We start from the raw sequence: 16,843 nt of genomic DNA, 5'->3' as shown, positions 1-16,843 counted from the left end.
GTTTGGATATTTCACTAGTTTTCTGTCTAGTGAGTGTTGCTGTTGTTGTTTTTTATTATTATTCCTTTATTATTGAAATGGTCTAGGTTATCCTCATGACTGACACTTTTATGGGGCTGAATGAGACACTTGCCTCAGGACGTGGGTGACATATCAGTGCCTTTTCTCCTCCCTCACAGCCCCCCCCTCCCCAAAGTTATTACTCTTACCTCCCCAGTTTTGCTCACATCACCCTCATTTTTTTTATTGTCCTACACAGTAAATTGGTGGTGCGCTGCCTCCATACGTCTTTTAAGTTTGGTGCCGCTCCTCCTACTCCCCTGTTACTGGCCATAGCCAGGCCTCCACTGACTGACTGGTCACTTACCACACTACTGTCCTGCAGCAAGCCTGGTCAGTGCTGCTATCCCTTGAGAAATCTAGGTGGGTCACTCATTGTCTCATGGAAAGGTCTGGCTTTCTTGGGCTGCCAGGGGTTGCCAGTGCTTGCTGGGTTGGCTGTCTGGTACTGTCTACTGACACAACTTAGTAGAGCTGCATTGTTAGAAAGACAAGCAGAAGCGTCTCATCTTCCTCAGTCCTTCATCATTGACATGACTGCACTAACTAGCCTGGGCAAGACATGTAGTGGTTTGGGAGGTGCACTTTTTAGAGTGGAAGATTTTTGAGGTCCTACATGCCCCAAAATCTGGCTGTTCAGCCAGCTACCTCACTTTGTCAGTTTTTGGCTCGACAGCCAGCTTGCTTCCTGCTTTGAACACTCCTTTCCCACTTTCTGCTAGCTGGGAGGGAGTGCCTGTGAGAAAAATGTGGAGGTGCTGGCAGCATCCTGCCTCTGTCTGTTCCTTTGGTTTTCCTACAATTCACTCCTCCAGGTAGAGTGTGCTAGTTCAACTGAGCAGCAGAAGGGAGTGAATGAGCAGGTTTATCGCTGTGTTTTCTGCAAGTCCATGGCAGCAGTGGTGGGAAGTGTGTGTTCCCATGCCTATACACCTACCTACCCCAGTCTGACCTAGTGGCAGAAGGAGACTGAGAGAAAACGCTTCTTTCTTACTCCTTATTCCTCTTCTTCTTTCCTACCTGTACTCCTCCTCTTCTTGAAGCCATTTGACCTTGCAACATTGTCCAAATAAGGAAACTGCTGAGAGGTGAAAGGGAAGAAGGGAATGAGAGAGGACGTGTGTGTGCCAAAATACAGACAATGATGTTTCATAGCTGTGCCTATCCCAATAGCAGACTATATATAATCACACACTCAGCCAGTTCCTACAGACCAGCTTCAGTCTTGTCGTGCACCAGAATAGAGCTTTCATAGATCATAGTCAGCTTCATCAGATGCAGTCTTGAAGGTGCCACAAGACTCCCCCTCTGGAAATTTAGTGTATGAGGAATAAGAGAGCGAGAGAGCTGCTGTTGTCAAACAATACCATGAAGGACTTTGGCAGTGGTTAACATAAGTCAGTGAGTGTGGGTATGGCAATATGCCATCCTCTGTGTCTTTCACATTGTATCTGTGAACAGTGGGGCATGCATAACCCAGCTGTAGAGGGGTACCACTGAGCCTCTTGGGCCTGCCGATCAGAAGGTCAGCGGTTTGAATCCCCATCACGGGGTGAGCTCCTGTTGCTCTGTCCCAGCTCCTGCCAACCTAGCAGTTTGAAAACATGCCAGTGCAAGTAGATAAGTAGGTACTGCTGTGGCAGAAAGGTAAACGGCGTTTCCATGCACTCTGGTTTCTGTCACGGTGTTCCGTTGCGCCAGATGCAGTTTAGTCATGCTGGCCACATGACCCAGAAAACTGTCTGTGGACTCCCTTGGTCTGAAAGCGAGATGAGCGCCACAACCCCATAGTTGCCTTTGACTGGACTTAACCATCCAGGGGTCCTTTATCTTTTTTTTTTTAAGCATCTAGTGTGTGAGAGAGAATATGAGGGCAGGACAATAGATAATGTTGGAAATTAAGCAGTGTGTAGGAGTGATGGCTTATCTCTCTCTGTTTATGAATGAGAGGTGTATGAGAGCACCATGAATGTGGCAGAGGCACCATTTACTGTTCTGCCTCAGGTAGCAAAATGTATTGGGCAGGGCCTCAGTATTCTGCAGAAACAATCACTGTTTTGTTATAATTTGTTTGTGATTTGTAAGGCAGCCCACCTATTAGCCACACTGAGCCCTTTATCTCAGGAGGTGGATTGGGAGTAGAGAATATACATGCTCCCTCTGGCCTGGCCACCCACCCACCACCATTTTGCCTGCTGCCGGCAGCCTGCCCAGCTTCCAGGTACCCTCCTGTTGTCTACTGTGCAGCAGCCAGTGGCACCCACTACCTAGCATTTTAGGAACACCCCTGCTTTGCCTCTGCAGTGCTGAGTTATTCCAAAAAGTATTTCCTTATTGTAAAGCACCGAGGGCAAGGTGACAGCAGAGATCATCTGTGTCTCCCCCATTTTTCAACAACAAATACTGTTCAAAGTTCAATTGTATGAAATACAAAAGTTTGTTAATGGCACAGGATTGCTGTGAGGAAGCAAGTAGCCTTGTTAGTGTCTGACACATAATTATTTTTCTTTTTAAGGGGTCATATGAATGATCTGTACATAAAGGGTACAGTAGGAGACCTTACACCTATTTTTTATAAAAAAAAATACAACAACACACAATTATAAATGTGACATTTTTAAAGGTTACAAAGCAGAGTGGGGATGAAGGTAGTTGTTCCTTATCATCATTGATGTTATGGGCACTATCCACTATACCCTTGCACCACCAGCAGGTTAATCATAGTTCCTTATCATCCATCTGTCCAGCACACAGCTGTTAACATTTCTTATATGCTGTGGTCTAATTAACTAGATTGTGATTAATTAGTAATGGTAGTAATGATAATAGTAGCAAGGGTTGCCATATTTCAAAATGGATGGTGGATATGCTGTTTCTCTTCAACTGTTGATAAATGGCTGCCTACTCTTTTCCTAGACAGGAGATAGTTCAGTTGCACATATAGCAATGCCATCCAATGCATACCTAAAGGTTGTATTCAATGGTATATCTTACAATAACAGAAGATTATTTAATTCAGTGGAGGCTTGCTTTAGCCAAGTGAGGAGGGGGGAGATTTTTTGTCAATTCCTTCACTACAGTACCCATGCCACCTGCACACAGTGTTTGAAAGGGTCATCTAATCCACTGGAACAGATTTTTGAGGCATGTAGGGATCTGCAGGAAGAAGGTAGAATCAGCCTAAATTGGTTCTATCCTCATTCCTTTGACAGAAGTAGCCACTGAATCAAAGAGCTTTCCATCAGCAGGAGTGACACAGTTGGATATGACCCTAAGATTCTGTCATAATCCCCCCTCCCTACAGAAAAGCATGGGGGATAATTGCATTTTGTAGACTGAAAATCACTACAATCTACTTTGGATGTGAAGAGTTCCATATTTAATCCCTGATTATCTTCAGCAAAATAATCTCATAGCAAGGCAAGGCTGAAAGAAAGATCTGCCTGAGACCAGGAAAAGTTGCTTCCAATCAGAGTAAACAGGCCTGACTCAGTTTAAGAAGGTGCATATTTTCAACTAGATACACCAAATAAAATAAATACATAAGTCAAACAAAAAACAGGAGTATTCTTTCACAAAGTGTTCCATTTATAGTTGTGTCTACACTAGGGTGTCAATATATATATGGGGCACTGTTCCCATGTTTGTGTTGTGTGTGCCTTCATTCACATGCTTTCACACTGTTCATAAGTATGACATGCACTGATACTGCTATCATTTTGGCACTAAGCTAAGATGTATTTGTTTGCTCAGGCATTTTAATTTTTTTTGGTTTTGTTTAATGTCTTTCTCTGCTTTCTTTCTTTCTTTCTTTCTTTCTTTCTTTCTTTCTCTTTGTTTGTTTTTTGCTACCTCTGCATTTTTATGAGTTTGTTCATTGTTTTCTTGATATGGTGATTATAGTTTATTTTCTGCTGCAGCCTGTCCTTTTCTAAGCATTGATGAAGGGCAGGCAATAAATATTTTAAATTAAGAATATATCATACAAAAATGATTTGTAAACTCAAAGACATGCATTTTCTTAAAAGACAATACAGAAAGAATGCAAAACAAGGCAGTGGTGTAGCTAGGGCTTTTGCTGCCCAGGGCAGTCACTGAGTTTGCTGCCTCTCTCACTGTTCATCATCTGGGAGCTCTACCTCCATCAGCTACAGAGCCTGGCAGCTACAGAGCCTGGCAGCTGACTCCTCTCCACCATCAGCTTCAGTGCAGCTGAAGCCTGACTTCCATAGAATCATAGAGTTGGAAGAGACAACAAGGGCCATCCTGTCCAACCCCCTGCCAAGCAGGAAACACCATCAAAGCATTCCTGACAGATGGCTGTCAAGCCTCCGCTTAAAGACCTCCAAAGAAGGAGACTTGACCACAATCCTTGGCAGCAAATTCCACTGCCAAACAGCTCTTACTGTCAGGAAGTTCTTCCTAATGTTTAGGTGGAATCTTATTTCTTGAAGTTTGAATCCATTGCTCTGTGTCCGCTTCTCTGGAGCAACAGAAAACAATCTTTCTCCCTCAATATGACATCCTTTTATATATTTGAACATGGTTATCATATCACCCCTTAACCTTCTCTTCTCCAGGCTAAACATGCCCAGCTCCCTAAGCCGTTCCTCATAAGGCATTGTTTCCAGGCCTTTGACCATTTTGGTTGCCCTCCTCTGGACACGTCCCAGCTTGTCAGTACAGTGGAACCTCGGTTTATTAACACCTCGGTTTATGAATTTTCAGGTTACAAACGCCGCAGACCCATCTGGAACGGATTGATTCACTTTCCATTACTTTAAATGGGAAAGTTCGCTTCAGTTTATGAACGCTTCAGTTTATGAACAGACTTCCGGAACCCATTACACCCATGCTTCGGGTTAAGTACGCTTCAGGTTGAGTACTCCATGGACCCGTCTGGAAAGGATTAATCCACTTTCCATTACTTTCAGTGGGAAAGTTCGCTTCAGTTTATGAATGCTTCAGTTTATGAACAGACTTCCGGAACCAATTGTGTTAATAAACCGAGGTACCACTGTATCCTTCTTGAACTGTGGTGCCCAGAACTGGACACAGTATTCCAGGTGAGGACTGACCAGAGCGGAATGCAGTGGTACTATTACTTCTCTTGATCTAGATGCTATACTCCTATTGATGCAGCCCAGAATTGCATTGGCTTTTTTAGCTGCTGCATCACACTGTTGACTCATGTCAAGTTTGTGGTCTAGATCTCCTAGATCCAAGACTCCTAGATCCTTTTCACTGCTCTCAAGCCAGGTGTCACCCATCCTGTATTTGTGCCTTTCATTATTATTATTTTGCCCAAGTGTAGTACTTTACATTTATCCCTGTTAGAATTCATCTTGTTTGCTTTGGCCCAGTTGTCTAATCTGTTAAGCTCATTTTGAAGTGTGATCCTGTCCTGGGGGGGGGGTATTAGCCACCCCTCCCAATTTGGTGTCATCTGCAAACTTGCTCAGGATGCCCTCAAGCCCATCATCCAAGTCATTGATAAATATGTTTAATAAGACTGGGCCCAAGACAGAACTCTGTGGCACCTCACTAGTCACTTCTCTCCAGATGAAGAGGAGCCATTGATGAGACCAGCGACTCAAGACCAGCAACAGACCACATTAAGAGTTCCAGAATGGGGCCCAGTGGAGGCTGAACTGGGCAACCAAAGAATCCATTGGATCCTACACAGGCACACTAAGATTAGAGATCCAATTTGTGTTTCTCTACTGTGCCAGCTTGGTGCAGCAAAACCTCAAGAAAATAGCCCTTCCTACCATCCACCCTTCACTGCAGGAACCAGAAGGAATTCAGATTGACAGTGGAGCTCCCACTCTTATCATCCTTCAGGGCAGGGTTAGCATTGTTCTGTAGGACTGGAGAGATGTAATTTCAGATATTCAATCAGGCACAAATTGACCATCTGACCTTGGGCCAGTCACTATTTCTCAGCTTATCCAATGGTCAATGGTATTTTAATTTCAGTGTAAATGAGAGTCTGCTTTTGTAGCTGATTGTATACAACAGTGCCCTCTTTATGTATTCACATGGCAAACATGTAGGTTGCCCTCTATCCACACACACACACACACACACACACACACACACACACACACAATAAGGAAGCAATACAAAGTGCTTATCTTTTAACCTTTTAACCTTGCCATTTAAATGGTTTAATCCTGATAAAATATCCTGTTTCCAAAAAGGACAGGAGATTGTAATCTGATCTCTTCATCACTTTTAATTGATCTCTGAGACGAGGGGAGGAAAATAATAAGGGGGTTGGCTGGGCTGTGTGCACATTACTGCTTACTCCAACTTTGCTTGGAGGGAAGCCTTCCCCCACCCCTTCCTCTCTCCAGGTTTTCTCTCTCACACAGTTGCAAAACCAGACAGGGCAGCAGCCCACCTTCTGCTTCACGGGGAAAGGGGAAGGAGGATCTTCAAAGGAAAGGGGAAGCAGAATCGCTACGGGGCACCAGGCACCATCCTGCCAGCAAAGTGCAGCTACAGTTAGTTGCCAGGTGAGAGGAGGCACAGCGAGGGAGGATGACTGAAGGAGCACACATCCACCCCACCGGCCAAGCACCTCCTGCGGTGGCCTGCCCCCTGTAACCCTCTCTAAATATGCTACTGAAACAAGGCAACTAAATGGCACATTGTAGGTCAGCAAAAAGAGGCATCTGCTTTCTTATTTCCTGAAGATTGTGGAAGGGTGTAATTAGATAGGAAGGCAATCAGCCTGTTCTGTAGCCCGCTCAGCTTGGCATGCCTGAGATTCATCACATATACAAAGACAATTTGATAATTAGCATTTGCCAATGGCACAGGGAGATGGGACCAGGGGTGGAAATCAATTTCTTTGACTTTCTTGTCAGATGATAGGAAGGGGCAAACCTTCCCTGCAGGTGTGAAAGAGTTGTTTTGAGTGGATGTGACCTACAAGGAGTTTTTGGATTCAAATAAGTTCCACTGAGGGGGGGGGGAGTGGAGGGTACTAGCTTCTTGCTGCAATAGCATAAATAGCATTAGATAATTATGACTTCTTTTATTGTATCTCTGCTTGTGAAAGAGGAAGCCAATGAACTTTCACCATTGTGTCACCCTGACTTGTACTCCAAATCTGTTAGCATTAGTAGCAGGTTGTGAGGCCCAGACAGAACCATGCTGATGTTCTTCACCAACTGCTGGTTGGTCATCCTGATCTGATTAATGGATGAGTAATCAATGAAAGGACTTTATTAAAAAGATATTGGTGAAAGGACATTTTCATTATTATTTTGCATTTTAAGACCATTAGCAAGGATTGTGTTTGAAGAACTCTAATTGTCAAGGCATATTATATCAATAGACCACCCATATCCAACTATTTGAGTTGATTTAGAATGCATGATGTTCCAGAACTCATGTTTATTATATTGATCAGATGGCAGGCATACATATTTGCCTATATGTACAATATTAAATTGATATATGTTCACTTCTGTAACTGCAGAGGCTATTGAACCTTCAACCATGTGCGAAGTATCTTGTGCTGAATGGGACTCTCTCTGTGTGACCGTTTCCTCCTCTGAATTTCTCGACTCTCCTCTGCTTTTCCTGTTTGAGTGGAATAAGGAGTCTCTGTTAAGAGACCTTGGACTGCTTCCCATTGAATCATTTCACTGTGATTTCAGAGTGAGCCAAGATACCATCTCTCTATTAAATTCCTTTAGGAAAGCACAATTTCTCCAAGTGTTGAAAAAAATCATAGCCTTTCCCAGAGATCATGGAGAGACAACAGTTCAGAACAGAAGAAGAAGCAAATGAATCAACTATTCTGTGTGTGTCAGGTTGGTTTGTGGAATCTGATTTTCTGTTACAATTCACCATATGCTCAGTGCCTTTCGGATGAAATTTATAAGTGTCTCGGTACACTAAAGAACTGCATTACACAATTCATCTTGGAGACTCACTCATGATACGAATAATAAAGGAATGTGCTTGAAATAAATCTTTGAAAAATACTTTAATGAAATGTTAGATTGGATAAAGTGTTGAAGCATAAACTTGTTCCCTTTTGAGTGCATATGTTGTAGGTGGCTTTTGCCACACTGGACATAACGTTTTACCTTAATTACCAAAATAACATTTGGGCAGTGGACCATTTCAATGGTTACTTGGCGACCATACATTCAGAGAGCTATAACAAGAATTTAATATAGGGCATTGGTTTTCAACCAGTGTGCCATGGCACCCTGGGGTGACTTGAGGAACATTCAGGAGAGCCTGGGGGCTGCCCTTTCATTAACTTGTAACTCATATCTTCCTGCATTATCTCTCTCCTTAGGAACATTCAGGGGAGCCAGCAGCTTTAACTTGCAGCCCATTATCTTCCCGAAATAAAACAAGAGCAAAAAAGTGGGGAAACAATTTTGCATGACTGTTTATCTTCTTAAAATCTCTCCCCCCCCCAACAAAAATCCTCCTCAGCTTCAGTAACTAACAGTTCCTTAGTTTTACACAGAGGACTTGAGAAATGCAAGAAAATAGCAAAACAGCTTGCTGGTGTGTGTGCCTAGATGTGTGTATACTCTATAAGGAGGGATTTAAAAATAACCCTGAAAGTGTCTTCTGGCTTCCCTTTCCTACCTCCAACATCCCTCCCTGCTCTTCTTCTCTACCTCTCGCCACAGGCACACCCCCTCTTCCTTGACAGTCACCAAACTTTATCAGGACAGGGAGAATGTTGCAGAAAAGGACAATGTCTGCATGTGTATCCTGTGCTGTGTTTCTTGCTTTCCTTCCCTGCAATAACAAAATATTTCTGCTTCTGATGTTAATCTTGTTTTGCCCTCCCTCCCCCCATTTGCACACTAATTTAGGAAAAGGCATGCTGGGGATGCCTTGTGGGATGCATCAGCTTGGCCCTGCAGAGCAGTGGCATTGCTTGGTTTCCCGTTGACACATGCGTTTCCACTTACACGTGCCCCAAAAATGGCACCAAAAAGGGGCAGGGTGGATTGGGGTGGGGGCAGAATGGGGAAACCCCCCACTTATGCATGTCGTTTAATGGAACCCCAGTGTAAGTGACTTCCACAGGGGAGCAGCAGAAAGAACATGGTTGGTCAAGGGAGCCGTGAACTCAGAAAGGTTGAAAACCACTGATACAGGGTATCACAAAGATGACTGACATCACAGCATATAAGAAACTACAAAGTTGAACCAAGAGCTCTTTTAATATTGCCAAGGAAATTTAACAAGAATAGAGGGCTGAAAATGCTTTGGAAAAATCCTACAGTTATATATCAATACACTTTGGACACACCAAAGAGAGATGAGAAGATATAAAAATAACCATACATTACTGTCAAGGGTACTAGAAACCTTAGCACCAAACATATTCTCCAGTAAATGCCCTTGAACTATATCTGGAGGGAAATAATGGGGTAGGAACACTTACAATGGAAGTCCCTTGGGTTTGAGTGCATACTTCTAATATGAAAACACTTAGAAAAGGATAAAGAAGGGATCACTGCTTCCCAACATGCAGCAAAACATACATATGTGTGATTTTCACATGATAGTTGTACACAAGTGTACTATACTCTTTCCTATACTTATGCAAACCAATATAAGAAAAAATGCTGCCCATAAGGCAGATCTAAAATAAAGTGGTGTTTGAGGTAAGTATCAGTCCATACTGAAAAGTAGCCTTTTCAGCATTGCTTAGGTTAGTTTTTGAATTGAATAAAACAAATACATGATCAAAAGCAGAACACAGACCCTTGCAAAGGACAAAGGCAATCTTCCTGGTTGACTGAAGAGAAGAAAGTCTGTTTATCAACGGGAAAGGTAAAATAGGGTATGGAAATGTTTTGGTGAGCAACGCCTGGACACACATGGGCAATGAATGTGCATACATGGTGGGGGAAAAAGATATAGGGTGCACTTTAATATGAGGCATATATAAAAATAAGAAATTCAGATACTGATTTATTCTCTACATTTTTTAAATACAGAACAGAAATCTAGAAAAGTCACACTCTCCATCCGTACAAGAAGAAAACATAGATAAGAAGTATCAAGGTGAGGAATCTATCCTTACACATATTGCAGGAAATGGCTTTATTTTTTGGGGGGGGGTGTATACATGTCTGTGTTATGGCAAAAGACTGTTTAAGTTGCGGCAGACAGGAGCCACTACCATGCCACCATGATTAACTATTATTGCTTTATAAATATATAAACATGATGGGGACAGAAGGCAAAAGTTTACTCCTTTTCCCTAATTTCCAAATCACAACTGTACCTAGGCCCATATAAATCAAGTGATAAATTTCTCTGGATTACATTATAATCAAAGTCTAGTCCAATTCTCATCTAAGGGAAACTTTTAAGTGGTGTACATGAGCACATATATGGAAATGCACCTGTTTTTTCATGTACAGGCAACGGCCAACTGACATGCGATTGCACACAAGCACACAATGCCGAACCCAGATGTGACCCAAAAATGTCACTAAACTATCATTATCACAGTGGAATGGGGATGGGGTGAAAAACTTTATGCAGGTCCCACTAACATACAGGGGATCCAGAATGTAACCCCTGTGCAAAATGAGGATTGCCTGTAATGTATATATAAATAGGAATTTTAAAATAGTTTCTGTATACTCCCAAGTACAAGGCAGAGGATGGCATATATTTCTAGCAGGGGAGCGGCATCTGTAGTTTGTTAAGGGTGCTGGGATCTGTAGCTCTCTTGAGGGGTCAACAACAGTTTCCAGAATTCTTTGGAGGATGTTTTGTGCCTTAAATGTCTGTTGAATGTGCCTTAAAATGTATAGTGTGGATGTGACCATGTTGCTGCTTTTCAGTTAATAATTTCAAGGTTACCAAAAAGTGTCTTTCAGCCATCAAATACCTGGATATACAGAAACTTTTTTAAAGTTCCACCTGAAAGTTAATAATTAATAATACCCCACCCGTCTGACTGGATTTCCCCAGCAACTCTGTGCGGCTCCCAACTGAATATTAAAAACAAAACATCAAACATTAAAAACTTCCCTAAACAGGACTGCCTTCATATGTCTTCTAAAAGTTGTGGTTTTTTATCTCCTTGACATCTGATGGGAGGACGTTCCACAGGAAGGGTGCCACTGCCTGGTTAACTTCTCGCAGTTAAGGGACCGCCAGAAGGGCCTTGGAGTTGGACCTCAGTGAATTATGGGGGCTGAATGATGGGGGTGGAGACACTCCTTCAGGTATACTGGGCTGAGGCTGTATAGGGCTTTAAATGTCAGTAGCATCACTTTGAATTGTGCTCGGAAATGTACTGGGAGGGCGACAGATGCACGCCACTCAGAAGGGCATTTCACAAATACTGAACTGCCACCAAGGCTCCAACATGGGTCTCAACCAACTGGGCACTAGCCAGAGGTGTAACCACAAACAGAGTTTATACTACTGGTTGTAGGGCCTAAGATGGTTGATAGTGGGAGAGGTGCTCTTTTAGGTACATGGGTCTCAAGGTGCCATCATTCACTTATAGCCAGTACAGCACTTTCAGGACCCATTTACCAATTTTGCAAGATAGTGGTATTTTAAAAATTCAAAAAAGAAAATGGGAATTGGCATCCACTTGATAATAAGCCTGGCAATATTTGCTGTTGTGCTTTTGTACACTTTCTGTTTTTTTTCTTTTTTTTACGGTATGCAGACCACCACCACCCCATGCCCAGAAAAGAAAAAGATAGTGGAGGGTATGGGAGTAGTGAGTATAGGGAGGGGCAAGAAACCCAGGCAGCCCATATGCATTCTACCAAGCTCTACCCATTGGTATGGAATCGCAATTAAAATTGTGACTGAAAAAACAGGGCTATTCAGTCCACTTGGCAGTTGTGGAAGCAGGATGCCACAATTGGATTTTGCCCGTATCTTTCTTTGCAGACACTCCAGGGGGCAATATTGAGCTACATCAGAGTATTTGTCACAAACATTTATCTTGCAGTGCACTGAATTCGTAGCAGGATATAGGCTTTTTGGTTGCAGAGGATATTTTGAAGACAGGTTCCTTCATCTTACCTGTGTCTTTCCACTGTGTAGAACTCACTCTGGTTAAGCAGAACACCCCAACAATAGAACGTGAGATCAAGATCAAGGATCCCCAGCCGCTCCTGGTAGCTATGATTCCATCAATAGAACAGCGACGGAGCCTCACAAAGTCACCCATCAAACAGCACCCATTTTCCTTCCATTTACAGCCTGATGGAGAACTTCATGAGAAACAGAATGCAGGTACGGGACTGGGCTAGTTAAGCAGACAAATTTACCTGTGAGGTTAAGGGACAGAATGAGCATTTAGGATCCTAATAAGAAAATTCTGCCAGATGAAGACGACAAATTTAGGTGTGAAGCTGGACAAGATGGGTACTTGTTCTCTTTAATTGGAATGTCTGTCAGACACCAAATCTAAACCATTGTATTAAGTGAAACATTTCACCCATCACAAACAGACAATCTCATCAGCCAAGACATTGAGGAAAATTGACATCATTGCTGACTTTAGTCCAGCCAGAAATATGTAAAGGTAAAGGGGCCCCTGACCATTAGGTCCAGTCACGGATGACTCGGGTTGTGGCGCTCATCTTGCTCTATTGGCCGAGGGAGTCGGCGTACAGCTTCCAGGTCATGTGGCCAGCATGACTAAGCCGCTTCTGGCAAACCAGAGCAGCACACGGAAACGCCGTTTACCTTCCCACCGAAGGTAAACTTATTTACCTATTTATCTACTTGCACTTTGACCTCCTTTTGAACTGCTAGGTTGGCAGGAGCTGGGACCGAGCAACAGGAGCTCACTCTGTTGCGGGGATTCGAACTGCCGACCTTCTGATTGGCAAGCCCTAGGCTCTGGTTTAACCCACAGCGCCACCCGTGTCCCTTAAGAAATGCACTACTGCTATTTAGTTTTGATCTGGCATTTGTGTTTCCCTTTACTTCTTTACAGGCACTTGTGTTCCATCCAAATGTCCTCGTGATCTTGGAGTCAAACGACACAGGTACTACCGGATCAGAACAACTCCTGGGCACCATGACAGCCTCTTGAAATGGCATTGATTTAATTGTCTAACTTCAGGCCTTTTCACTAACAGTTTACTTACATGATGATACATGTGCAGGAAAACATTACGTGTACTTCCAGAAAGCAAGGTGGATTAGTCTTTTGCATCAAAAACAACAAAGTGTCTTGTGGCACCTTAAAGGCAAATACTGTATATTTATTGTGGCATAAGCTTTTGTGGAATACAGTACACTGCATATAAATATTTCATCTGTATGTTTTTGGACCTCATTTACAGCCACCTTCATCATGTATACAACCCCCGCTCCCACCCCAAGAAAACCATGTGTATGCATTGTTCCCATAATTAATTGTTTAGTGTTTAAGAGGCCACAAGACACTTATGGTGTTAGGTTTACAGTTATGTGTATGTGAATGCTCTTTACGTACATGCTGAGGCTGTGTAAAGGGCATCTTCTGTACAGTACTCAGTGACTGTTGCCTGGTTTGTGTGTTATAATATTATAAATATTATAATCAGGTTAAACTAGGTGAATTGAGGCTGGGTGGCTAATGTGTGGTGCGATGTAGTAGTAATAAACTTTATTCACATTAGCCAACAGCCATAGCAACGATAGAACAATACAATATGTACAAATAAAAACATTGGATAAAAGGCACGTTTTAGTATACTAAATTATCAGTCAGTTGGTGACCCTTAATCTACTTGCACCATCTATGTATCTAGCAACATTTGCTGTTATCTGGTCATTTTGGTCTGATAAGAGGAAGTGGTGTGATGTAGTTTCTATTTAATGCAATGTGAAACTTGGAAAGTAACCTTGGCTAGTTGCTCTTCATTTATCTTTGAGCTATATGATAATTCAACAAATAAAAGGCTACTTCGTTGAGACACACAAAAGTAATCTCTGTCAGCACTCAAGTGATTGCTAATCCTGCTTGGTAAAACAACCGCCACTGTACTGTATTCTTTCACCTGTTAGAACATGAATGAAAATCAGAAATCAAGGCCAAACTACATGCTTTATTATGCTTTATTGCATTTGTCTCAGGATTTTTGTTAAATGGCCACTGGAAACTTGTTTGGATCAGGACCATGGCAGGGCCCTTTTTCTACTGTGTTGCAATCTAAATGAAATTTGCTCCTGGAAACTGCTTCTGTTGTTAGGGAGAAGGTCCTCCCCTCCCTCTATACTGTGGTCCTGATTCTATTCAGGGGTCCTTGCAAGTGTTAAACAAACAATGCCCCCCAGACATGTTAAATACAATTGCTCAAGTTAAGAGTCTAACCCTCATAACTGACATTTTCCTGCATAAAATGCTAATACCTTTAGGTTGTGGATAAGCCTTGGTCCCTGCTATGTCTTTGTGAAATGAATTTCTTTCACTCTCAATTTATTAATTAATTACAAGTGCTTGTATACCACTTTTTATCTACAATACAGTATTCGAAATTTAATTATTTAAAATAACTGTTTTTCTCCCCCAACCGTCTTTTTAGGTCCATGTGGTGGAATCCTGAAGTGCCTTCTGTGACTTTAATGCTGCGTCGAAGTCTTTCTTTGAAATCTCATAGCCTTATTGACAACAAAAACCTATGGAATCTGAACCAAAGCAGGTCACAGATTATTCCCTACCGAGAATACAAATGGAAACCACTCAAAATTGACCACGTGGTTCTGAAGTCTGAAAATGAACATCATGCCAAAGTCAGGGGAAATCCAAACATGATTAAACAAAAATATTCATTACGGAAGAACAGAGAGGCTAATCCAAAGGCAAAATTTGTGCACAAGGAACATCTTGTGCCCTCCTATGAAGCCATAAACTTTTAATAACTCACAAAGAGTTAACTTGTTAGAAGGAAAGCTGGCACTCTCCTGTTGCAGGCATATTACAAATGTTTGGCACAAAGTCTACTGTATTTTGATGATGAGAGAGAATTTGGAGTATTGGCAAAGATGATGGGAGATTTCAGTTGTCTTATTTTTATAGGTCTGTAGCTGAGATTAACTAATTTGAAATGGCAAAGCTTTCCCCCTGTTAAGACCTTTGGTTAGTACAATGCATTTCAGGGAGAACACATAATTTCCACCCCTATATTTTATTCATAAGGTAAATATGTAGGAAGTACTTGCAAGGAAGTATTGGCAGGTGGGATGTGCTTAACCTTCTTGCCCGCAGCTTCTGCTCTGCAGATGCCTCACATGGCTATTTTTAATTATTCCCCACCAAATCAGGGTCAAAAATTAGCTTAGGGGAAAGATCCAGTGGGCACAGGATGACTCAGTGAGTGTGAGGGGTTAAACAGCCTTTCCCTCATGCTAATTCTCTATAAATTCCACTTCCACCATCAGACACGCATTCCCCAACCCTCCACCATTACTTCCCAACTTCACATTTACTGAGGTTGCATGTCATTCCACCATTTTTTTCTTTTAGTAAACCCCCGCCCCCACAAAAAGTTTCCTATCAAATGTGTACATGAATTATTATTTTAATGATGAAGGGTAAATATCTGAAAAATGCTATGTGAATTAATAATAGATGATTGTGTAGCAGTGCGCACAATAATAACAGAAACAATTCTGTTGCTGTAATGTTGGAACTACACAAGGAAAAAATGCAATACTCAGGTACACATTTTGTTGCATTTTTACCTCTAAAGTGGTACTGTTACTCTTTGTGAGTGAAAAGTATGTCTTGTGGAACATTAAACAGTATAGTAAAGGTACTGAAGGTGCAGCTCTATTTTTTTAAGTTTCCAATTATCATAAAATAATTGTTAAGTGTTCTAAAACACAGCCAAATGGAACATATTTATGTAGAAATCTACTGAATGATATTTCATTTTGCATAATGTAGCTAAAAACTATTTCTGTAGTAGAGAATCCATCAAAACTATATCCTGGACTCGGATGTACTTTGATGACCTGTTATAAACAAGTCAGTTGTGTTACCATACAGCTATAATTCTCACTATGAAGATTTTGGATTATAATCCAGGAAGGAACAAAGAAATCTCACATTAAATATGTGTCTGAACCTGCAAATGAGAAACAGACTGGCAAATCTACATGCATTTCCCTCTTCCTCTCTTTAGTATTAAACTAGCATCTGCTAGTTTAGCATCTGCTACTATTTATTTCTGTCAAGTAACTCTTTCACTACCTATTTTTGTCCCAAAATACACAAAATCTAGGAAAAGTACAATTTCATATATTTTTAATCAATTATTCTGGCAGGAAAGTGTATTTGAACTAAAATGCATCTTGTATGCAGCTATAATTTTACCTTGTCCCCTGTCAGCTCCTGTCTCTTTTCCCTATATGTAAGTGCCTTGGAAATTTCCTTCAGTAATGGGAGGGATGTATTGGTTTCAATACTTCACCTGTCCACTCCATTTTCCTTGTTGCTATTGCTGCTGCTGTTCTGAGAATGAGAGGGAACTAGTTGTTTTTTTCTGTAAAAGGGCAGGCATATGCATCAGCAACATTTAATAAAATTAAACAGACAAGGCTTGTTTTCTGGAAAGTGGGAAAGGGAGAAATGATGAAGGGAAAATTACACTGGGTATGGGCTGAAAGGATATTACATTTTGAGACTGCACAAGAGTCTAGCTGCTGAGCAACAATGCATAAGCTCTTCTCTAACACAAGCTAGAAGTTTTGAAATGCTAGAAGCATAACTTGCTTTGGTAGTATTGCATATCAACCGAATGTG

General features: G+C 41.8%; 1 protein-coding gene across 6 annotated transcripts in view; it reads left to right on the top strand.

Annotated features, from left to right (window-relative positions):
* Positions 1 to 15,854, top strand: part of AGBL2 (AGBL carboxypeptidase 2) — a 30,367-nt gene extending 14,513 nt beyond the window's left edge. For 2 of the 6 annotated variants that reach the window (XM_088663223.1, XM_088663228.1), the window contains exons 15-20: positions 6,420 to 6,581; positions 7,773 to 7,889; positions 10,059 to 10,125; positions 12,145 to 12,336; positions 13,046 to 13,097; positions 14,622 to 15,854. In XM_088663223.1, the coding sequence (XP_088519349.1) occupies positions 6,420 to 6,581; positions 7,773 to 7,889; positions 10,059 to 10,125; positions 12,145 to 12,336; positions 13,046 to 13,097; positions 14,622 to 14,955 (924 nt within the window). In that variant the 3' untranslated portion in view covers positions 14,956 to 15,854. Of the gene's footprint in view, positions 1 to 6,419; positions 6,582 to 7,772; positions 7,890 to 8,386; positions 9,662 to 10,058; positions 10,126 to 12,144; positions 12,337 to 13,045; positions 13,098 to 14,621 lie in introns of those variants that run through there. The other 4 variants (XM_060277874.2, XM_035126450.3, XM_060277880.2 and 1 more) reach the window with 4 other exon arrangements.
* Positions 15,855 to 16,843: the final 989 nt, after the last annotated feature.

Source organism: Zootoca vivipara, chromosome 1 (genome assembly GCF_965207765.1).
Source record: "Zootoca vivipara chromosome 1, rZooViv2.hap1.1, whole genome shotgun sequence".
Classification (NCBI taxonomy): domain Eukaryota; kingdom Metazoa; phylum Chordata; class Lepidosauria; order Squamata; family Lacertidae; genus Zootoca; species Zootoca vivipara.
This window is presented reverse-complemented; position numbering and strand designations above follow the sequence as displayed.